This window comes from Homarus americanus, unplaced genomic scaffold (assembly GCF_018991925.1).
Source record: "Homarus americanus isolate GMGI-L3 unplaced genomic scaffold, GMGI_Hamer_2.0 scaffold42050, whole genome shotgun sequence".
Lineage (NCBI taxonomy): Eukaryota > Metazoa > Arthropoda > Malacostraca > Decapoda > Nephropidae > Homarus > Homarus americanus.
Genome location: NW_024753179.1, coordinates 80,506 through 105,324, shown reverse-complemented (window position 1 = coordinate 105,324; position 24,819 = coordinate 80,506). Strand labels below are relative to the sequence as shown.

At 40.5% G+C, this 24,819-nt stretch overlaps 1 protein-coding gene across 3 annotated transcripts in view; it reads right to left on the bottom strand.

The window, feature by feature from the left end:
- Positions 1-618: 618 nt before the first annotated feature.
- LOC121855298 (endoribonuclease LACTB2-like) overlaps positions 619-24,819 on the bottom strand; it is a 100,620-nt gene continuing 76,419 nt past the window's right edge. The window contains exons 3-4 of one of the 3 annotated variants that reach the window (XM_042350176.1): positions 12,999-13,119; positions 619-962 (exon numbers count right to left, since the gene is read on the bottom strand). In XM_042350176.1, the coding sequence (XP_042206110.1) occupies positions 653-962; positions 12,999-13,119 (431 nt within the window). In that variant the 3' untranslated portion in view covers positions 619-652. The remainder of the gene's footprint in view (positions 963-12,998; positions 13,120-24,819) is intronic. The other 2 variants (XR_006086767.1, XM_042350177.1) reach the window with 2 other exon arrangements.

Genomic DNA, 24,819 nt, shown 5'->3' with positions numbered 1-24,819 from the left:
GTTCTAGGGCTTAAATTCGTTCCCATTTGAGTAAATATCAAGAAGGTTGTACTATTCAATAATTTTCCAAGTTTTATATTAAAATTTTTAGTCATTTTAACACTTATTTAACATAATTGCAGTACAGGAAACTAGTTTTTGGTGTGCCAATCAGCCACTTGACTCACCCACAAAAGGGTCAGTTTGTATCTCTGGTCAGCGGAGGTAACATCTTGCTTGTGGCTCTCTTGAACATAAACGATTTTTACGTTTTTACAGTACAATTATTGGTCATTCTGAAATTTATTTTACATATTGACAATATATAGTGCCGTGCAGTGTTGATTTAAAGAAAATAAACTTGAATTACACCTAGTAAGCTTAAAATTTTATGGGTGAAATGACGGCATGAAGCACGGGGTGATTTCTCTTCCACTCCTACTTCTAATTCCCATCATCATCATCATCAACCAGAAGCCTTCTACATACACACCTCAAAGTAAGTGTACTTTATTGCATTTATTTTTACTTTGTATGTAATTTTCGGTGAGCGGGAACCAATAACCCCAAATCCCATTGAAACAATGGTTTCGGTTAACGAACGACCTTCTGGAACGAATTGTGTTCGTTAACCGAGGGACCACTGTATTCTGATGTCAATCATAATTAAAATTTAATATGCAAAAATGCTTGAGTACAATACTGCATTAAAGAAAAGGTATTGGAATACTCTGATGAAAAGGTGGGGGTTGGGACTCCCAGGAACCCCCCCCCCTAGGTATACAGTACAATAAAGAATACATATCACAAGTAAAAAAAAATGGAAAGATGAGTTGCTTACTTTTAGTGAATTCATATAGGTGTAAAGATCCTCAAACACTGCTGTTCCTTCACCTAAGATACAGTCACCAGTAAACACTGCCCTCTCTTCATTCAATTCCAAAACAACATGGTCAGTGGTGTGACCTGGAGTATGGTGAGCTCTGTGGGAAATATGGAAGAATAAAAATGTGAGCATCAATAATATTATGAGTAAGTGGTACTACTGTGATGAAATGTTTCCAGAGCTGACATATCCTTTTGACTAAATAAATATGCAATACAAGCCATAATGAATGAATTCAGAAGTGTGATCAAATCAAGGTTGCAAAGAATGACAGCTGTCTTTAATACACTCAAGAGCCTGTACATAGACAGCACTTGCTGGGTTATGTGGCTGTCCCATAGTAAATAAGCTGACAAATGAAAAAAGAAGGTAAGTATTACTACAGTTGTTGTGTCATAACCTTTACTGCTTTCTTGGTTAAGAAAGACAATAAGAGGGGAGAAGGATAAACCCTCTTCGAGGCCAATAATAATGAAGTCAGTGAAAACAAAGCAACACTGGACAAAAGAGTAACCATGCTGAAACTGCCTGGATCACATATAAAAATAATCAAAGAATAGATAGCAGAAAACTTTTTGGTAAGAAGAGAGATTTATAAGAACCCTTTGAAAATAAATAAATAAATAAATATATAAATAAATAAAAATAAAGTAATGTATGTAGGCTACAAATTATTTTATGAAAAATAAATAAATTCAAGGAGAGAGGTGATGATGACAAGACTCACAACCTCACGTAACTTGAAGCCGAAAGGTCGTGGAAGGTTTGGAGGCTGAGTGAAGTGTGGGATCATAGTCTTGTCAACTACACAAGTGTTGGTTACAGATAGTGGAAAGCAGTGGAGCAAACTGTAGCGGTTCTTAAACCTTTGGAACCACCGATGACTTGCTGTAAAGTTTTGGTGGCACTCATCTCCTGCCTGCTCCTTCAGGCTTTCGAAAAGGCTTCTTGCCTTAGCCTGTAGGGCTAGAAGGCTTAAGGGTACACGCTTTTGTACCTGATTTTCCATCCATATCACAAGTAATTTTTCCATGTCATGAATAGGACCTTGTATCTTTTTCGTTATTATTGTTCTCTTTATAGGTGTTGATCCTTTCACTACCTCATGAATACATTCCTTGTCCTTCAAAATTGTTGATATGGTTGAGTGTGAGAAGCCTAGGTCGCGTGAAATGGTTGATACCGTTTCTACATTTTCATACTGCATTATTATCTTCATTTTCGTCTCAAAAGTAATTGACTGTCTCCTTTTCTTCTGAGCAGCACCAGCACAAAAATATTATCAGTACACAGCGCGATCACTATTGACAACAACGACAGCCAAACACCAACTAAGCGCTCTAAAGGGTGGGTGCTGTAGCCACGAGGCGACCCAGCCCATGCGACGCTCTCGTACGGGACGGAAACGTTTCGGTTCCAGAAAATACGCATGCCATTTGAAAAATTTTGGGTACCAACTGCGGTGGTTGTATGTGCAGGTGGTCGTAGGTCGAGTATGTCGTAAGTCGAGGGTTAGCTGCATATATACAGCTGCTCCTCGACTTACGACCTGGTTAGGGACCCAAATCCAGGTCGTACGTTGAATTGGACGTAAGTCGAAAATGCAAAAATAATACAGTGGTCCTTCGATTAACAAACACAATTGGTTCCAACTCACAGAAAAAGTACATACAAACTTAAGCCAAATATGAACGAAAGCACTGTACGTACCATCAAGAAAAGGGAAAAAGATATCTAAGATGCTGTAAGTGCCAGTGCTTTCTGTGGATAGAGGACCAGCACCAGAAAGGTGTAGCAGTGGACTCTATCCTTATCCAGGAGAAAGCTAAGTTTCTACACACACGCTTCATGCCTGCAGCTGAGGAACCCATACCCAGTACCAGTGCTGCTACCCCCACATCTGAGACACCTCTGACACCTTTCTAAGCCAGCAAGGGGTGGTTTGACAATTTCAAGCGTCGATTCGGCCTGAAGAATGTTGCTTAATACAGGTGAGAGTGGATTACCCATTGCCATGCCAAATTTTTGAGCATAATATTCTCCATTGAATTCAAATTTACAATCCTTAATACATAGTTTGATGAGTTCGATAAGGTCATCTTTCGAGACAGGCAATGAAATATTATCCAGGGAATCTATGAGGAACTCCAGTAAATCATCAACTGGGACCTTTGTAAAGAGTGATGTTACATCAAAACTGACCAGTTTAAAATCATAATTAATGTGTAAGTTATTGAGTTTATCAACCAGATCCATATTATTCTTAATATTAGAGTTAGAAATGTTGCCAACTAGGGGATTTAGTAAAGAAACTAACCATTTAGATAATTTATAAGAGATTGACCCAGCTGAGCTAATGATGGGTCTTGCTGGGTTATTAGGCTTGTGGGTCTTGATTAAACCGTACATGCATGGCAGTGGAGGGGACGTTGAAGTAAGATGTTTAATGAGAGTAGCTTTGCCTCTCAAAAGAGACTTCAGTTTTTTGTTGAACTGGGTGTTAACAGTGTTGAGAGGATTATTTATGAGCTTAGAATATGTTTCAGCATCACATAAAAGGTCCTTTTATGTGATGCTGAAACATATTCTTTGAAAAGAAACTATTAAGTAATATCTTACCACCTTCAGCAGTCTGGTTTAGATATGTAGATGATGTATTATGTCTCTGGCCAAGTAATGAGGACATAAAAGCGTTCCTGCCACAACTTAATAACTTAGCCCCCTCGATCAAATTCACTGTGGAATTAGAGCATGACTGTAAATTGCCTTTCCTAGACTGTCTGATCCACAGAATACGTAACACCTTTAAGTTCAGTATTTATAGAAAACCAACTAATGTGTGTATATACATTCATTATTATTCTGCCCACCATAATAGAGTCAAACAGTCAGAATTTTCAACAATGTTTTTACGTGCTTTGAGAATTTGCAGCCCGGAATTCATTGATGAGGAATATAAATATATCTATAATATTGGCTCAAACCTTAAATACCCTAGATCTTTCATAGACAAATGCCTGAACATTACTGAGAAATCTTTATATAGAACTGATCCCAAGCCCACCCATGACCATAAGAATCTCCTAGTATTACCATTTCACAAAAATTTCTCTCAAATTCCTTTACAACTAAAAACCTGGAACGTCAATGTGGCATTTAAAAACTCATGCACTGTTAAACAGATGTTAATCAAGAACTCCCTCAATAATACAAATGGCTGCATTTATAAAGTCCCTTGCAAGGAATGTAATAGGTTTTACTTAAGCCAAACAGGTAAAGATCTTGTAACTAGACTTAAACAACATAAATACAGTGTTAGGACAGGCCAGAAATCCAATGCTCTGTTCGTTCATTTGAGGGATAATAAACATTGCATTGACTGGGATAATGCCTCCTCAATATTACCTTGTAATTCAATTGACAGTAGGAACATTGTAGAATCTAGTCTCATTAAACATACCGAATCCGTTAACATGAATTTGAGTAACGGTATGTACAAATTGGACAATTTTGTAATTAAGAAGATTTGTAACCAGGTGAGAAGGTTGGGTCAGTTTTCCCTCTGACTTGACTACCGACCGCTGCGGTGCTTTTGTAAAGATTAGTAGGGTCATTACCTATACTTGACCTCTGTGGACTTGTTCTCACCCTCCTCTGTATATATATAACTTGTTCTGCACTTCTATTTTAGTCTGTACTCATCCCTGAAGATGTGAATTACACGAAAGCGCTTGGGAACTTCGTGTTTTCTTTTTCCTTGTGGTTATCAGCATATATACATTTATACATATACATACATACATACATACATATATATATATATATATATATATATATATATATATATATATATATATATATATATATATATATATATATATATATATATATATATATATATATATATATATATATATACATATATATATATTATATATATATATATATACACACACACAGTGGTCCCCCGATTTACGCGGTCAATTGAACCCGCGGAGTAGCGTGTAAAACGATAAACGCGTAAATGGAATAACAGAACATATGGGATTAATTGAAATAGAGACTGGGCCGATTCCCAAACTCCACTTTTTCCGACACAATACCTACTTTGTAGTAAAAATAACATCTTAATTTTATGAGAAATGCAGTCGCCAGGTTAATGTCCATTCAAATAATGGACTCAACCCCCCCCCCCCCCTTCCCACGCTCGCTGGCTCCTCCCTCTCTGAGAAATGTTTGGGTAAAACACTAGATTTTAAGGTATAGTAATAAATAATACCTCAGACTAGTTAGGATAATATAATTGACATTGCTGGATTCCTTGCAAGACCAGGAATATTTTGAATATAAACGTCATATATTTTGCACAAAAGATAAAATTTTGGCTCTTTGTAATCAAAATTCTTACATTTAATCTAAAATTTGTACAGTGAGTTCTGCTATAACGCGTGTTTTGATAACGCGAATTTGCTCTAACGCGATTTATGAATTAGGAACGATATTTGTATAACGCGAACGCTTGTTTGCTATAACGCGATTTTTGCTTACTATTTCTCCAATTTTGTTGTATTAATTGTGAATATGGTAAAGAAGAATATCTCCAAGAAGCGTTCTGGTGATAGAATTCCCGGTGATGATCGTAAAAGAAAGGATATAACACTTGAAGAGAAGCTCGATGTTATCAACCTCAAAATCACCCTTCTCCCCTATCAAGTTACATTCATATATTTTCAAGGTAAAGTGTTACATTTACTGTATGATTTCATTATTAGATATGAATGTAACATTTATTTAGACTGTGCCATCCTTTGTGTTAGGCTAACTACAGTCAATCCTCACATTACGCGGTCCCGCATTCCGCGGTTCACCGTTAACGCGGTGCCTTGCCAGAACCTAACATGCTCACATTCCGCGGTCGTGAACCCCATTACGCGGAGAGCGGCTGGCAAGCCGCGCCATTTTTGGATCCAAACCTCCCGCCATCCGCCATGTTGTGTAAGAGGCTCGAAAATGGTGCGCACAAGGTCGCCCAGTCATCAAAACATTACCGAGTTCTTTACCCGCCACCCACCACAACCGGCCCAAGTCAGTGATAGTGATAATTATAGTGAGGATATGGACTTATATGGACTTTGAGGGGTTTAACAAAGAGGCCCTGCAAGCCTCTGTGGTGGATAGTGATACAATTGATACAAGTGATACAGGTGAGGGCCAATAATCTGCCCTCTGCCTCGGAACCAACCCCCATCCCCGTGTGCCCAGCCATCTTTTCTACTAGTGTAAGTGTTAAAAAACCTAATATTATTGATATTTCTCTTAATTATTAATTGTGTGTGCATACCATCATAAAATTAAGAAGTTATTTTTACTACAACGTAGGTATTGTGTCTGAAAAAGTGGAGTTTGGGGGTCGGCCCGGTCTCTATTTCAATTAATCCCATATGTTATGTTGTTCACTTTACGCGTTTCTCACTTTCCGCGGTACCCTGTGGGTTGAATTAACCGCGTAAAGTGAGAGTTCACTGTATATATATATAAAGTGGTCCCTCGGTTAATGAACACAATTCGTTCCACAGAGTCGTTCGTTAACCGAATCCATTATTTCAATGGGATATTGAGTAATTGGTTCCAGCTCACAGAAAAGTACATACAAAGTAAAGCCAAAAACGCATAGTCAGAAACACTCCTAAAATTCCCCTAAATCGCCCTTAAATCACTATACAGTAATACCCCGCTTTACGCGGTTTCACTTTACGCGATTCCACAATTACGAGGTATCTCGCCAGAACCGGACTTTCACTTTACGCGATGCATCTACCCATATATGCGTAGAGTGTCTGGCGCGACGCTATTTTTAGATTCGACCCTCCCGCCTTCTCCCGCTTGGGCAAGCCGCGCGGTAAGGTTGCGCAGTGGATGTCTCTGTTGCATTATCAGTGACGTCATATGGCTGCTGGCTGTGATTGGTTTAAAGTAATATGACATGTACACCCGCAGGAGGGAGGAAAGACGACGCTTGACCCAGCCGTGTCAGTTTCATCCCTCCAGGCCACACCGTGTAAACGTGCATCCATTGTTCTGTTAAATGACTTCCGCTGGACCACCGCCCCCAGAGAGAAACCTTGCCTTACCTGGACCCAGTCGCCCTAAGCCAAAGAAGATACGACGTTCCCTGAGCTACGAAGTGAAATACAAGATCATTCAAGATTTGGAGAAAGGAACACGTCAAGCAGATCACGCGCTCCAGCATGGAGTCAACGAATCTACGATTCGTACTATTAAGAAGGATGCAGCCAAGATCAAAGAACACATGAGAATCACAATGTCTGCAGGGGCTCCGATGATCAAGTATTGCCAGAACAAGGTGCTGCTAAAGGTTGAAAATTTGCTGGTGAGTTACTTGATTCGTCAGGCGCGACGCAACATGGCGGTGGACACGCGATCCGTTCAAGAGTACGCCCGTGAACTGTACACAGCAGTGTCACGTAAGATGGGAATTGCAGAGCCCAAACCCTTCAATGCTTCCTCTGGTTGGCTGCATAGGTTTAAGAAGAGGAACAAGATCACCAACATCAACATTGGTGGTGAAGAAGCGAGTGCTGACCGTGTGGCGGCTAGAGATTTTCCTCCGTTCTTACGTGAGGTTATGGAGGAAGGACAGTACACCGACAACCAGGTGTTCAAAATGGACGAATCCGGTCTATTTTGGAAAAAGCTGCCTACCAAGACCTTCGTTGTCCAGACTACCAGTAAGATTCGGGGCCGGAAGTTGCAGAAGGAGCGCATGACCGTCCTCTTTACCACCAATGCCTCCGGTACCTGTAAACTCAAGTTATCGGTGATCCATACAGCCCGCAAGCCGCATGCCTACAAGAATGTGGACATGAGCAAGATTAATGTCCACTGGCTGACCTCACGTAAGGCGTGGATGTTCTCTGCTCTGTCACTCTCCTGGTTTGATGACTGTTTCGTTCCTGACGTGAAGAAATTCTGCGAGCAACAGAATGTTCCATTCAACATTCTGTTGCTCCTTGACAACGCACCAGGACACTCGCCAGTACTTATGGATCGTCACCCCAACGTAAAAGTGGTCTTCCTTCCTCCCAACACTACGACATTAATCCAGCCCATGGACCAGGAGTTGATATGCAACGTGAAAGCTGCATACTCTGCAAAGAAGTTTAAGCTCCTGAACGACTGTACCAACACCAAGGATGTGTTGCATAAGCTGGGTGACACCGAAAGCGAGAGCAAAAGCGACGAGGACAAGGAACAACAGGTGGTGAATCAAGAAGTTCTTGTCAAACAGTTTTGTAAAAAAATTAACGTCAAACAAGCTGTGGACTTCTTGGTGGAGGCATGGGATCAGCTGTATGTAGCTACGATTCGTCACGCATGGAGACATGTGTTGCATGGTATCCCAGGTGAGAGGCGGTGTCAACCTGTGACTGGTGAGGTTCAGTCTGTTACAGTGGCATTGGACCTTGCAAGAGAAGCTGCGCACAGTATTACAGCTAAAGGCTTCTCCGATACCACCAACGAAGACATCCTGGAGGTGATCAGAGATCCTGAAATGACTGCCGACGAGATGTTGGAAGATGATCACGTCAGTGAAGAGGCAGGTGGTGCGTCAACCCCAGAAGAACACAAGTTAACGCATAGTAATGTTAAGGGTGCCATCGAGTGTGCAGAGAAACTGAAGCTCTTCCTTTCCAACGACCATGACGATGACCGCTATGAAGTCTTCCATACCCGGCTGGTGCAGGCTATGGAGCCGTACATCAAGGTGTATCAAGACAACATCAACACTAGCCGTCAAAGAAGCATTACCGAGTTCTTCGCCCGCAACCCACCACAGCCAGCCCAAGCCAATGATAGTGACAATGAAGGTAACTTTGAGGGATTTGTCAGGGAGGCCCTGACAACTATGGTGGATAGTGATGGTGATTCACCTAGTGATGGTGATTCACCTGAGGGCCAGTAATCTGCCCTCTGCCTCGGAACCAGCCTCCATCCCCGTATGCCGATCCATCTCTTCTACTAACGTAAATGTTAAACCTAACCTTTATTTTTCCTAACCTAACCTTTATTTTTCCTAATCTTACCTTTATTTTTCCTAACCTAATCTCTTCTATATTAATTGTGTGTGCATACCATCATAAAGTTAAGATAATATTTTTACTACAACATAGTTTTGTGTCGTCAAAAAGTGGAGTTTGGGGGTCGGGCCAGTCTCTATTGGAATTAATCCCATATGTTCTGTTGTTCACTTTACGTGGTTTTCACTTTCCGTGGTACCCTGTGGGTTGAATTGACTGCGTAAATCGGGGTACTACTGTATATATACGTACATATACACTCTTACTCTTAAATCACTACTGTAATGTGATAGAGGTGATTAATTTTTTTCTCGTGTAAAATATATGACGTTTATATTCAAATTATTCGCTGTCTTGCAAGGATTCCAGCAATGCAAATTATATTATCCTAACTTTAGTCTGAAATATCATATAAGATAAAAGCTATAAGCCTAAAACCCTGGTTGGGGGAGAGGGAGGGAAGGAGGGAGGGAGCATGGGGGAGGTGAGGTGATCTGTTTGACAGTTGGCACCCAAGGTCTCATGTGTTTATTTATCAGTCCTTAAGTGAATAAGCTTCTCTCTTATAAAATGCCACTAAAATGGCCTGGGAGAATGTAATTTACATTGCTGGAATTCTTGTAAGATAGTGATTAATTTGAATATAAACAAGCCATAATTTGCACTAGACATAACAATCTTAGTACCATAATCATTTAGTACAAGTACAGTACAGGTTTGCACTTAAGTCATTTATTTCTGTTACGTTTCTTTTAGTATGGTGTGTGCATGTAAATGAATAAAAATAAATGAAGAAATTTATGTAAATCTACCCAAAAATACAGTTGAAAAACTTTACATTATAAAATGTACTACAGTACTGTACACTAATGTACAAATTTTTTTATCTCTTTTGCAAAATATATGACGTTTATATTCAAATTATTCGCTGTCTTGCAAGGATTCCAGCAATGCAAATTATATTCTCCTAACTTTAGTCTCTGATATTATATAAGATAAAAACTTAAAGCCTACTGAAAACCACCAAACCCTGGCTGGGAGGGGGGGTAGGGAGGGAGGGAGGGAGGGGTGACAGTGACATGTTTGACAGTTAGCCCGAAGGTCTAGTGAAGTATTTATTTGTTTATTTATGTCCTTTAGATTAAGTTTTTTTTTTTGCTTATAAAATTTCATAGAAGTGACCGGGGAGAATATAATTTACATTGCTGGAATTCTTATAAGATAATGATTAATTTGAATGTAAACATGCAATAGTTTGCACTAGACTAAAATTTTAGTAATCATTTTGTGCATTATTTTGATTACATGTACAGTACAGCTTTTCCCTTACGACAGTGTGTGCACGTAAATGAGTTTCAATAAATGAATAAAGTTACATATATTGAGCCAAAAATATTCGTTGAAAAACTTTATGTAGACAGAGCTTGGATGGCTAAATTTTAGAATGACCAATAATTTCAATACAAAAAATACACAAATATTAAAGTGCACAATTTTCTTGACATTTACTCCACTGGAAACGAATAAAACATAGAACAGATTACTGAATTGGCAGACTAGCCCATTAGCTGATGCTCACAACAAAACGTGATGTTCGTAAGGATTTCGTTAATTGAATTTTTGTTCGTTAACCGAATTGAAGAGTCTTATGGAAGGTAATTCGCTAACCAAAGTATTTTTAACCGAACCATTCGTTAACCGAGGGACCACTGTATACAGATTTTAGTAATCCTTATTTTTGATTTTCTCTTAGATCAGTGGTTCTTAACCAGGGGGGCACCCCCCCCCCCTAATTTCTAGGGGGGGGGGGGTCGCGATATTCATCAGGAACCCATTCAAATGTGAGGCAGCTGATGTTTCGGATGAAGTCCAGGAGGAGTTCCTTGAGCTGCAGTTCAACTCCTCAGCTGAGGACGACTTCAAAACTCTGGATCTGGGGGTGTTCTGGGTCAAATACCTTCCTGTTTACCCCCTGGTCTCATGTCAAGCTGTTCGGATTCTGACGATGTTTGGATCCACGTATCTTTGCGAGGCTGCATTTTCTGCGCTGGTTGCTGTCAAGACCAAATACAGAAACAAGCTTAACGTTGAAGGGGACTTGAGCTGTGCTCTCTGGCACGCGGCCACGTATTCGGGATCTGGTAGCTCAGAAGCAGTGTAAAAAATCTCACTACATGTGTTCTCACTAAATACGTTGTTTATTTGCGAGTTGCTTATGCAGGCTCTTTTGAATAATTAAAGTTATTAAAGTAAAGAATGAAAAACTAGTTTCTCAATTCTCCTATTTATTTCAAGAGGAAATTGCTTTAGAATTTTTAGATTTAGAATTTTATATGAAGGAAGGAGGAGGGCGTGGAGATGAAGACCAACTGCTGTAGGGAGCACGACCATAAGAAGGGTAAGAGCCACTGTCTTAGGTAATAACAGCTTAACTAAATGTACAGTAAACCCTTCCACTTCTGGACAATTAGAGGGGGAGAGGGTGTCCTGATGTCGCAAATGTCCGGATCAACCCATTGAAGACGCATTAATGATAATCATAATATTGTGCAAGGACTTTATTGACAGGGGTAAAAGCAATAATAATATGATATTAATATTAATGGTATTAAATAATACAGTAATAACAACAACAATAATAATAATTATATAGTATTTAGTTTATTACTCTATAGACAGTATTGTTGTTATTACTGTTCGGTATATCAGTACACTATTATTTTAACTTCCCTCCTTTTACTTTTAATATAGTTTGAGGTCTCCAACAGTCATCTTAGAGGATGAAGAATCAAAACTATATTTCATTGCAAATGACTGCAAGGAACCCTTAGCCTTTTGTGTATCAGACACCGTTTGCTTAAGGACGCCATATTTGCTACAGCATCTTGCTACAGACCAACCACTCTCTAACTTCTGTAACAACTCCAGCTTATGAGCTACAGTAAGCTGTGTGTGTGTTTCCTTTTGGGTGCCATCACTACACAACAGTCACAAGGCACAAAATACACAAGGAACAACAAAAGGATGCGATCTAGAGGTAGCAAGATGGTGTATACACACCGAGACTACAAGTGAGAATGAGGAGGGATAAGCGCTGTGACTAGTGGTGGGAGATGCGGACTAGGTCCATTGTAGCACCAGGGGAGTAAACACAGCATACGGACTGAGAGAGAGACCGGATAGGAACTTGCCACATCCAGATGTTGTCCGGACCAACTGAAATCTGGATCTGAGAAGTCAGGAAGTGTGATGGTTTACTGTACTCAACGACTCAATTGCTAATCTTCAATCACCATTGGTGAGATTTTTGACACCAGGTATATTAATAATTGTGGGCCATAAGGTACAGCCATTCTAAAATAAAGAGTTTTGGCACAATGTTAGACTAAACTCACCATCCAACATCTTAACTTTGGTAAGGAATACGGTAGCACAGTACTTCCTTAGTTGAAACCACTTTTCAGTAACTCAACTTGGAGACTTCTAGCTTAATGAAAAGATCCCAGTCAGACTCTGATATGGGATACAGTCAAAAAAAAAAATGTGAGCAGATAAATTACCCGGTAGCCAGAAAACATAAAATCCAATCTATGTTCTGGAACATTAAATATATTACGGTATTAAAGAATGTCGCATAAGTACAGTATAGTACAGTACAATACAATACAATACAGTACAGTACATTACAGTACAGTACAGTATGTGCCATGGTTCCCCAATAGCATAGCCTAACACAGCACTTGTTGAAACAATAATGGCACCTGGGAACCTGATGCAGTCATAATCTCTAATAGATGAACAATGGTAACAGTTAAAATTACTTCATTTATTAGTGGTATAAAGAACCCAGCCAAACACAAAGATTCAAGCTGATGAAAATTTGGGAATCATTCAATGGGATAACTGTAGAAACTAGGAAGTCATGAAACCTTTAATGGCCACATATGGAAAATTCTCAATTCTGGATAAATACTGCACAAGGAATGCACAGCTTATGTTAAAAATTTTACAAGTTCAAAAATTTTTTTTCTTACATGAGTGTTGCTCCTTCAGTTTTGATTTCCTCTTTGTGCTTAAGTTTTATCAGTCTGGCTGACTCAGGCAAGGGGTCTTCTGGCACATCAGCTCGAGGAAGTTTGTATACATTTACATCACCTAGAATAAAACTTCAAGATAATTTAGCATTATCATATTAATGCAGCAGATATGTGTATGCCTTTGATGATAAAAGCATGAAATTTGGCACGTAATTTGGGTATACCTGGTTAAAGAATTTTAGCCATAGGGACCTCGCAGATTTGACTCGTGAGAGCAATGGTGGCCATTTTCCAAAATGGCTGCCACTTGCTGCCCATAGTCTATTAGGTTAACTTCATTTGATGGGCAAAAATAATCATTTTATTGTAATGTACAGCTGATCTGAATGTTTTTATAAATGGTCATACAACATTTCATACTTTATTCCAGTCTCTAACTCAGTCAGCACAGGATCCATCACACTGGCAAAAAGCTGTGCATGGGAGGGCTGCCTTCATGCACTTGCAAAGACCTCTGCATCCCTTCTCACATCCACACCACAAAAGCTCACTGCAGGCTTGCATGGCTTCTGGCAGCATTGTTCAGCATATTTCCCAGCCTCCCTCTGCTCTTCTTCATCCAGCCCCATTCACATGGTAAAGGAAACTCTGACTTTGCAGCCATCATCTGGGATCAGCAGTATCCAGCTTGGTAGGCAGCTCGTTTGGCGTGCTGTTAAGTGCAGCCCGTGTTGGGGGTAAACCATCCAGAGACCTGCCTTTCTGGGTGATTAGCTGCTTCCTGGCTTGGTTCAGGCACTTCTGATCACTAATGCGATTATATAGGACATCAATAAAGTGCCCCAATAGTCCCATGTGTTCTTCTATTGACTCAGGGCTTGGTCTAGCAGCTAAGGCACAAAATGCTGCAGTGACACCTCCATAGGCATTCCAAGTTTCCCATGCAGTCCTCTTGCCTCTACCTCCAAAGTAGGAAACTGCATTGCACCCAGTAAAGGTATGAAAAATCAGCAAGGCAGCACACTGATCAGGTCCCAGTGCTCCTGGTATATCCTGTGCAGCAATGTATATGAAGTTATTCCCAACTCCGAAGGCAACCCAAAATTCATCAATGTTGAGACACTGGGCGGCTGTTACAGCCAGAACCACGACATCTGTATCTACCGTGTAAATCAACACCTTGTTGTGGCCTTTCTTCACAGCATCTTCCAGGTGTAGTAGTAGGCGTGTGTCTGCCTCTTCATGTGTGAATGGAGCGAGACCTGAGATGTCAACCTGACAACAGGAGCAAAGCACATCAGCATGTGCTTAGTGATGATCTGCTTATCAGTTTCAATTCCGACAGCAGTCGGTGCTAGCCAGGGGAATAGCTCTGTCTTGTCATCGAGCCATAGAAACTCCAACCAGTTCCCAGGGACTGCACTACATGCTTCAACATGTCTCCTAACTCCCTTTCCTCTCTTTCTGCAAGTATCTCATTTCAAGCTGTCAGGCAGATACACGTCCCAGATGATGTCCAATGATATACGGCACAGAGATGTTATTGGCATAATCTTGAAAAGTCCTTGCAGAGCCTGGTCAATGAGTGTTAACAATAGCAGCACCATCTAGGAACAGCCTGCACAGTGGGGCTGGACACATTTTCCATTTTCTTTCACTGGAATAATATCTTCCAAGTAGCGCACCAAATCAGACTTTGTTCCTGTTCGACCGCCCATCTGTGACAGTGCTGGTGGCCAAGCCAGAGACCAGACCTCAACCAGAGTAGACATGCGAGCTATTTGGGAGTAGGTGAAAGTTGTGAGGCTCTATCCTCCAGCTTCCACTCCTCTTGAGAAGCTAAACCTCGTCCTACCGAGGTAATTTTACTTCTTCAGGTATAGAGGGGGTTACAAAAGTTGTCCATCGGCCAAGTGGTGATTTTATGGTTACCTTGGTGACTGGGGACAGTCTGAGTAATTGAAGGAAATAAGGAAGTCAGGTTCGTCAACTAGATCCTCCAAACATCCCATAAGATCTGATTTAATTCCCTATCTCAGTTTACCAAATTACAACAGTGCAGAAAGAAAGGATTGGTTTTCATGCTCAAAGAACTTGTCAAAGTCTCCATCTCGCACTTGAGAAGTTATATGAAGTCTGGAGAAAAGACAACAGTCATTCTTCAAAGACAACACTTGTTGATCTTTAGAATTTGCTCTGACTAGAGGTTGACAAAAGAGAGGAAGATTGTTGCATGTGATGGGATCAGCAATAGGCTTAGCCACATCTACAAGATGGTGTTTGACATAGGTGTGATTGCTACATCAACTCGATGCTGTTTATTTCGGTCAAACCTGTCACATACAAATAATCAATTTACAAGAGGGAACTGATGGCTCAGTGACATATAATATATGAATACATTTTCTTAATATTATCACATAAATGAATACATTATATTAATAGTAACACAATATAAGTTGCATATCATCAGAAGTTGTTCAATTAATATTCTTCACGTCCTCAATGAAACATAATAGGCTTACGAGCACACTTATGTATTGCAGGTCTGGCTCAGAGCAGAAAGCCTCGGTGTGTTTAGGGCGAGCAGTTAGGGCATACTGGTGGTTATATGTTAGCGTCCGGGTAGATACATCAAGCTGATTCTGCATAGTCTACCCCCTGGCTTCATTATAGTAGGACTGAGTCAGCGCCTGTTCGCTTGGTACAACAAACAACATTCCTATCACCACCCCCATACTGGCCACTGCCTAGCAAAGCGATAAAAATAGGAATCATACAGTTCTTGTCCCAATTTCTCCAGGTTCCATACAGTTTCTGCCACAGCAGGGTCTGCCAGGTCTCTGCAGTGCAGCACCAGAAGATCTGTGCTGTTGTCAGTAAAGGGATTTCTCAATTCATTGATGGCATTTTTGAGTGACTGCACATTGGTAAAGTATGCCTTCTGGATATACTGCATCTGTTTAGGAGGACTGTCACATTGTGACTTCTTCATTTCCATTAAGACCTCAAATTCCTCAATCATTCTTGCCCAGATGTAAAAAAAAAAGTATACTGACCAGAAGTATATATGATCATAGAATAAACTCACACAATACACTACAGTACAACCTAGATAAATTGGACTACAGTAATTAGGGCAGACCACAGTCCGAAAAAAGCGAAAGTCCGAAAAGAGCTAATAATACTGTATGCAGGGGGTGTTAAGTACTGTAATGTTACCTACACAGACCTCAAGCTAAAATGCTGGGGGGAGTTGGAGATAACACTGCTTATCTAAACTGTTTAAAGAAAATTAATTGTCATATTACTACTGCACTTCAACAACTAAAGTCTTTAAATGTATAACAAGGTTATTAAAGAATATTATATCACAAAAAACAAATATGAAACAGAACTCTCTAGGTTAAAAATCAGACATATAAGTCTGGTTGTCAGCAAATCTGTTGTCACCGAGATGATTTGTCTTATGAATAAAGAGAAAACTGTACTGTATAGTGTACAGTACTATACAGATAAAAATAAGAGTAAATAAGTGTAGGAGTATATTGTATGTGGAAGACGAGTGTTTATTTGGGATCAGCTGGCAGAGGGGAGGGGGGTAGCATGGGTGGGTGGCTCCATCCCCCTCACTCCCACAAGATTCCTTTAACACTTCTTTATGCAATTCCATCACAATTCTCATATAATTTAGGATCATTTGGAGCCATGTTGATAAAATATTATCCTAAAGGAATCAGTTTTCATGAAAAAAGAATCCCACACTGAACGAATCCAGGAAAAAGTCACAAGAAAAGAGTCACAGAAAAAATGGGACAGAAAAACCAAACCAAACCTAACCTAACCTAACCTATGCGCAATACCTTCATATTTATTTTGTGCTGTCAATGGGTACAAGTCATGTGACTTTTTTCCTGTGACTTTATTTCCATTCGCCCACTGAACATGTCATTTCATACTCATTTGATTGCAAAGAGCAAACAGCTGATTGGCTTACCACAATCTCTGTCTTCAACACTTAGTAAATTAGTAAAGTACAGTCGTGTATTTATCATCACTAATAAATACTATTACAGTGTAAAGTATTATGCATCTGCATATACAGTACAGTACCCTGGTTTATTCATTATCACTTGTCTAAGTGTACAGTCAGTTCTGCTATAACGCGATAGTTGTGTTCTTGTAAAACATCGTGTTATAGAAATTCGCGTAATAGAAATAACAGGGCTTATGGAGAAAATAGGGTTAGGTGCAGATTACTACTCGAAATCGAAAAAAATTTCGTAGTTAGCCTAACACAAAGGATAGCACAGTCTAAATAAATCTTACATTCATATCTAATAATGAAATCATGCAGTAAATGTAACACTTTACCGTGAAAAAATATGAATATAACTTGATGGGGAAGAAGGGTGATTTTGAGGTTGATAACATCAAGCTTCTCTTCAAGGGTTATAGCCTTTCCTTTACGATCATCACCGGGAATGCGATCACCAGAACGCTTCTTGGAGATATTCTTCTTTACCACATTCACAGTTAATGCCACAAAATTGGAGAAATAGTAAGCAAAAATCGCGTTACAGCAAAAAAGCGTTCGCGTTATACAAATATCGTTCCTCTATTCATAAATCGCGTTAGAGCCAATTCGCGTTGTCATAACACGCGTTATAGCAGAACTCACTGTACAAGTCGCCAAACTGAGTCATCATATAATACTCAAAGGTAGTAAATAAAATTTTTAAGAAAGTATCTTCATATCAAATACGTACTATACAATGTGTTATAGTGGCGCCCTGTTGTAAGCTGGTTTATTGAAAGCTGTCACACGAACACATCTGGGTAAACAACCTTCTGATACAGTTTATCCTTTTATTTTCAAGTCATATTACATATTACATACAGTACTGTACTGTTTTTTTTCTCTATTATTGAAGATGTTAAATTAATCATGATGAACCATAAACTATAAGAGGTCAATCATATGAGAATATAATACTGAATCAATAAATAAATAAACCTGACGAATGCAGCAACACCTGATCAGCCCCCAACCTGCTTACATACTCAAGTGTCTTAGTTCTCAGTAAGCCTATAACAAATCTGATTAAACCACTGTACAGTATTCAGTAAGTGTTGTTCATTTCATAAGATTTTTTTTGTATTTAATCTTTCCCATTTCTTATTTTGTATTTATTTTTTATTATTTCTGGTGACCAGAGCATTTCAGAGTCCGAAAAAAGCGATTTCCGATATATTGAAGTCCGATTTATCGAGGTTTTACTGTAATTATGATTGCTTTAATGCACTCCTCGACCCTAAAACATGGGTATAGACACTTCAAGTACAGCTCCTCCACGACTTACGACCTACTCAACTTACGACTACCCGCACTTACGACCTGCCTCAGTCGTACCAAAATTTTGTCAAATTACGTATTTTCGAGTCCCAACGTCAGTGTACAGTGGGGTATGCTATAACGAACGGATCCTACTACGAATATTCCTATAACGAACGTTTTTACCTATAAAATTGAGAATGCTATAACGAACGCAACTCCTACAACGAACGCGGATGAATACGGGACTATTTCGCTTGGCGCATGAATATTGTTGTACCGCGACCCACAACAAGAGAGTCAGGCGCCATCTTTGTCTCATTATGTAGCCAGTGCACCACTGTTATTGTTGAAATTTCGTCTTTTGATGTGGAAATAGAGTTATTTGTATAAATATTTTGTTATACAAGTGTACAATTGAAACAATGAATCGTCCAAAGCGAGTGAGAAAGCTCATAACTCTTGAAACTAAGAAAGAAATCATGAAGAAACGTGAGGATGGAACAAGCATTGCGAAACTTAGTGATGAGTATGGGATGGCTAAATCGACAATACTGTATGTACGATTTTGAAGAATATAGAGGAGTTGAAAACTGTGCAAGTGGCTCAGGGAATCTCTAGACTTAGCAAAGCAAGGTGTGATGTGATTGCGGAGACGGAAAATTTACTCTTAGTGTGGATAAAGGAGAAAGAAATGGCAGGTGATAGCATTAGTGAAGCTATAATCTGTGAGAAGGCCAGACAATTGTTTGAGGACCTTAAAGCCAAGACTCCCAGTGCAAGTGATAGTGCTGTGCCAGTGTTTAGGGGTACCAAGGGGTGGTTTACCGGTTTCAGAAGGAGAAATAAATAACATAGTGTTGTGAGACATGGTGATGCTGCTAGTGCAGATAAGGAAGCAGCTAAGGAACACCATGACATTTTTTTTAATGTGATTAAAGAGGGAGGCTTTGTTTCTCAGCAGGTATTCAACTGTGATGAAACTGGACTTTTTTGGAAAAAAAATGCCTCGCCGTACATACATTACCAAGGAGGAAACTTCTGTCCCTGGCCATAAGCCAATGAAAGACAGGCTTACCCTCCTTCTTTGTGCTTATGCTTCTGGTGACTGCAAAATAAAGCCACTCCTTGTGTACCATGCAGAAAACCCCAGAGCTTTCAAAAACATTAGGAAGACCCGCCTTGGTGTTATGTGGCGGTCAAACCCAAAGGCATGGGTGACCAGGAGTTTATTCTCTGAGTGGGTGATTGAGGTGTTTGGACCCAGTGTTCGGGAATACCTCAGGGAGAATAATCTTCCACTGAAAACTTTGTTGGTGATGGACAATGCACCAGCCCACCCTCCTAATTTGATGGTTGAATTGCCAGAGGAGTTCAACTTCATCACTGTGCACTTCTTGCCACCCAACACAACACCTCTCATCCAGCCCATGGATCAACAGGTAATTTCTAACTTTAAGAAGCTGTACACAAAGGCACTGTTTAGAAAATGTTTTGCGTCCACTTCTTCCAGTGATGTTAGTTTGAAGGAATTTTGGAAGAGTCACTTCAATATAGCAGATGCTGTTTTTTTAATTACCTCAGCCTGGAAAGAGGTTACTGTGAGGTGTCTTTGTGCTGCTTGGAGGCCATTGTGGCCTGAATGTGTGCTTCAAAGAGACTTTGAAGAGTTAGAAGAGGAGGCTGTTGTTCATGAAATTGTGTCTCTGGGCAATTCCATGGGCCTGGAAGTGGATGATGATGATGTTGAGGAGTTGGTGGAAGAGCACAGTAAGGAACTGTCCACTGGGGAGCTGCTTGAGCTTCACAAAGAAGAAAATGAGACACTGAAGCAGAGCTTAACTTCTGAGGAGTCAGGGGAGGATGAGGACAAGGAGGAAAGCCGCATCATTCCAGTCAAAGATCTCAAGGATGCATTCTTTTGCTGGAGAAACTGTCTAAGCTTGCTGAGGATTATCATCCTGATGTTGGTTCTGTGGAAAAGGCCATCAGTGTGTTTAATGACAATGTTATTAACTACTTTTGGAAGGTCCAGAAATCAAGGTTGAAGCAGCCAACCCTGGATTCCTTCTTTAAAAAGGTAACAAAAGACCCTACAGACAAAGTGCCTGTAAGACAGTCACCAAAGAGGGCTAGGAAGGATGACTCCTCTCCTTCCACCTCTTCTCCATAGTTCTCTCCTGCCCCCTGCCCCTCTGCCTCCTGTCCTGCATGCTCCACAGAATTTTTTCAGTGTTAAGTGGTTGTATTTGGGGGCCTGGAACTGATTAATCCTATAACGAACGAGGTTCTAGAACCAATTAGATTCGTTATAGCATACCCCACTGTACTGACAAAATTTTTGTTTGTAGTTCAATTTAAAATGGTTGGCAAGCTTAAAAGTGAGAGTTTTGTGGTGCTGAGAAGAAAAAGAGACATCCATTTTAGATTTTCTATGTATTATTTAAGCATTTTCGACTTACAACCATTTCAACTTACGACCTGGATTTGGGTCCCTAACCCCGTCATAAGTCGGGGAGGAACTGTACATGATTATCTTGATTAGTTTTAAAATTATGACACATAATTGATTTTGCCATAATGGTAGAACAAAACTGGCCACCATGACCATCACAGGAAGAATCTCGAGTGGCCCTATAGCCAAAAATCTTTCTTTATACCTTCCCCAGCTCTGTACCAAATTTCATGCTTTTATCATTAAGGTTACAAATCGTTCATATTTTTACACATATCTGCTGGAATAGTATATTAGACTCTAATGACCATAAAGTATAACAGAGCTCAATGTGGGGAGATTCTGAAGTTGCCAGTGGCTCTGAGACAAACTTTTAAGGGCGCACTCCAATATTTTGGGGTCAAGTGAAACATTTAGTGGTCGACCTCAATTTTCGTGCTACTCTTGGCTTAAAAAGAAGAAAAGAAAAGAATATTTGATCTATAAATCATTCAAAAAGTGACCAGTGAGGCCTGCCTGCAAGAGTATTCCATAACAGATCTCAGGTACAAATTGAACCCCGACTTTTTGCACAAAAATCCTTGATTTATCCTTTATCTCTTACAATATACTGTACAGAACTGTATAAATTGACCCTAGTTTCTGATTGATATTAAAATACCATTTGAAAATTAAAATACCCATAATGAACTGGACATAAATTTAGTGATGAGGAATTCATGTTTTTACAGTGCAATAACATCTTGTTTTTTAGTGTACCTGTACTGTACAGTAATATATACCCCAGTCAGAGCTACCCTGTAGAGTGCTGTTTTGTTATAGTGCTCTTGTTTGTATCTTGGAGCTCTAGCTTTACATAAAAAAATAAATAACTACTGTAAATAAAATCCATAAAAGAAGTTCAGGGTATGTGCACCACAAGGCACAAAGAGTGCACAGGGATTTTTAGCTAGAAGTCGTGCTTGCACTCCCTTGTTTTTTCGCTATCATGTTTGATCCATTTTCATAGGACTGACCCCTACAACATTGCGAAAGCTGCTTCCCGAAAGCTGGGAATGCCGTACAGATGCCGTAGCTACTTCACTCCTGAGCAGTTGCTTCAAGTATATAAGAGATTCATTCGTCCAAAATTGGAGTACTGCTCTCATATCTGGGGTGGCTCTTCTTCTGTCCAACTGTTAGATAGGGTGGAATCAAAGGCATTTTGTCTTATTGACTCCCTTCCTTTACTTGATGATCTCTCTTCCCTTTCTCTTCGCCACAATGTTGCTTCACTCTCTCTCTCTTACAGGTACTTTAACGGGCAATGTTCGGTGGATTTGGCATCCTGTGTACCGCCGGCAAGGCCATGGGCTCGTAACACACATCTTACCCGTGGTGCCCCACCGTTTCTCTGTGGATGTCGGTCACACTAGAATAACCCGTTATAGTACCTCCTTCTTTCCTCGCACAGCCAAACTGTGGAATGCTCTGTCTTCTTCTGTGTTTCCACACTCATTCAATGTCTCACTTTAAAAAGCTGGTTTTCTGGCATCTTCGTGGTGTAGGTTAACATAACTTTTTCTTTTTACATTTTAAATTTCTTTCTATTAAAATTTTTTTGCCCCCTTGGCCCTGTTGTGGGTTGTTCGACCTGTGCCCCAGTAGGCTAACTCCTCCCCCCCCCCCAAAAAAAAATTAAGTTCTTTAGTTCTCCAGATTAAGGTCTGCCAATCCTTGACCTCTTGTCTCTGTTGCTTCTAAAAAGCCCATAAAATGGCTTCATCTTCTATCTCACTGGATTGAAATATTCTACACCTGTCAAAACTCAAAAGAAAAAAAATGTGAAGGACTTTGGTTATTGCCTTTTAGGCAATTCAGCCTTAAGCCTGTGTGTCAAAGGTCAAACTATTATTTTCGGTGGATGGGCCCAAGGAGTTGGAGGTGTCCCAGTGTCCGACGCGGTGATGGTTGTGTTGTAATGTGTGTCATGGACTGCAGTGTGATAGTGCATAGTATAGGAAATATGTCAGGAAATAAACAATAACAGCAGAACAAGAATTATTATGTTATTGTACACAGAAAATATCAAGAAAGCAGTAATAATTAATGTATTGTAATGCTTTTTAAGGTTCAAATTTTCATTATGGGGGTTCCTAACTCAGCAGATAACTTGAAAAATTCACACTCGGCCAGCCTCAGAAATTTTTAACAAAATTCCTGAAGGAGGCATCAGGGGTCCCCTTATGGGCTGGGGGCCCTAGGCGGTTGCCTAGTCCACCTATGCCTCGAGCCGGCCCTGACCACGATGTCTCACCTTTAACGTTTCATGTGCAATGAAAGGGTTGCGCGTTGCCCTCTTCTGTCATGATGACCTACGCCCGTCACGCCTGGATGTTCAAGACCCAGCAGATCTGGAGGCATTACGGGTATGTATTGTGCCACGGGCCCACCCGCACCACACTGCTTCTATCATAATCTGCGTGTCACACCATCCACCTCGCTCACCCACCAGAGACACTCTTATCAATCATCTCATTACCACCTTAGACCACCTAAGAGTTAAGTACAGGGGTACCCATGTGCCAATTTAGTATTATGCGGGGATTATAATGAAATTGACACCACTGATAATCAGGACCAGCTGTCACTATCACAAGTTGTGAACTTCCCCACACACGGTCAAAATACCCTTGACCTTATCTTAACCGACTTAGGGGACCAGTACCAACCACCTCAACCAATGCCTCCTATCGGGTGTAGCACACACCTATCAGTGCTCTGGTCCCCAGCTGCCACTCCTGCTCAAGTACAGAGATCCTACATCAAGACCTACAGGCTGATTACTGACTCTGCATTACATCTCTTCGGGCAGTGGATAGTTCACCGTCCCTGGACTGAAATACTTAGTGTGGATGACGTGGACACCAAATGGCTAAATTATACCAATACCACCACGGAAGCTCACCACCACTTCTTCCCCGAGAAGTCAGTCAGATCTCACCCAGCTGATTTGCCCTGGATCACACCTCGGATCAAAAGACTTATGCATCAGAGAGACAGATACTTTTATCTCAATGACCACAACCGCTACAAATCCCTTCACAATCGAGTCATCCGCGAAATACTCACTGCAAAGAAGTCTCACTACCCAACCAAATTGCAACACCTGAAGCAGACCAACATCAGTCAGTGGTATGGTAAGTTTAAAGAACTCTGTGGACTAAACAATAAGACACACCCCTTCCCCTTCCTTAGCCATCTAACTTATATGCCAGATGCTCCTTCAGCTTGATACAACCAATCTCCCTGCTTACCTACAAGCTCCCTTTCCCACTGACTTAGTAGAAGAATTTGAAGTAGCAAAACATCTGGACAAACAGAAGTTAAAACTCTCTACCACCCCCATTGACTTACCAATGAAATTCTTCAAGGAGTTCTCCCTGGAGCTTGCTAGACCCCTATGCTCCATCATCAATGCTTCCCTCAATCAAACCAGATGCCCAGCTGACTGGAAGACTTCTTATGTGTCACCAGTGTCTAAGTCAACCAGCCCACAATCCTTAAATCAGCTCCGACCCATTGCAATCACCCCAATACCCAGCTTAATCTGTTAAAGTTTTGTGTTTGACTGGGCTTATGCTGATATTGCAGGAGCCGTAGATCCTCAGCAATTTGGTAATGTGAAAACTTCCTCCACCACACGCTGTCTTATCAGCTTTCTCGACTACATATACCGTCATCTGGAGAAACGAAAAATGTCTGCATCTGTCGCCTTCATTGACTTCGCCAAGGCATTTGACCTAGTCGACCACAACTTAATCATCAACAAACCTATTGACCTCGGGTTTCGAAGAAGTCTTATACCATGGCTTACAGACTTCCTCAGTAACCAACGCCAAGCTGTACGCTTCTGAGGGGCTGTCTCCACCTTTCAGTCACTCACCTGTGGCGTCCCCCAAGGCACCAAGATGGGACCACTATACTTCCTTATGCTTATTAATGATGCCCTAAGAGAAACCCCTGCTCGCTGGAAATATGTCGATGAC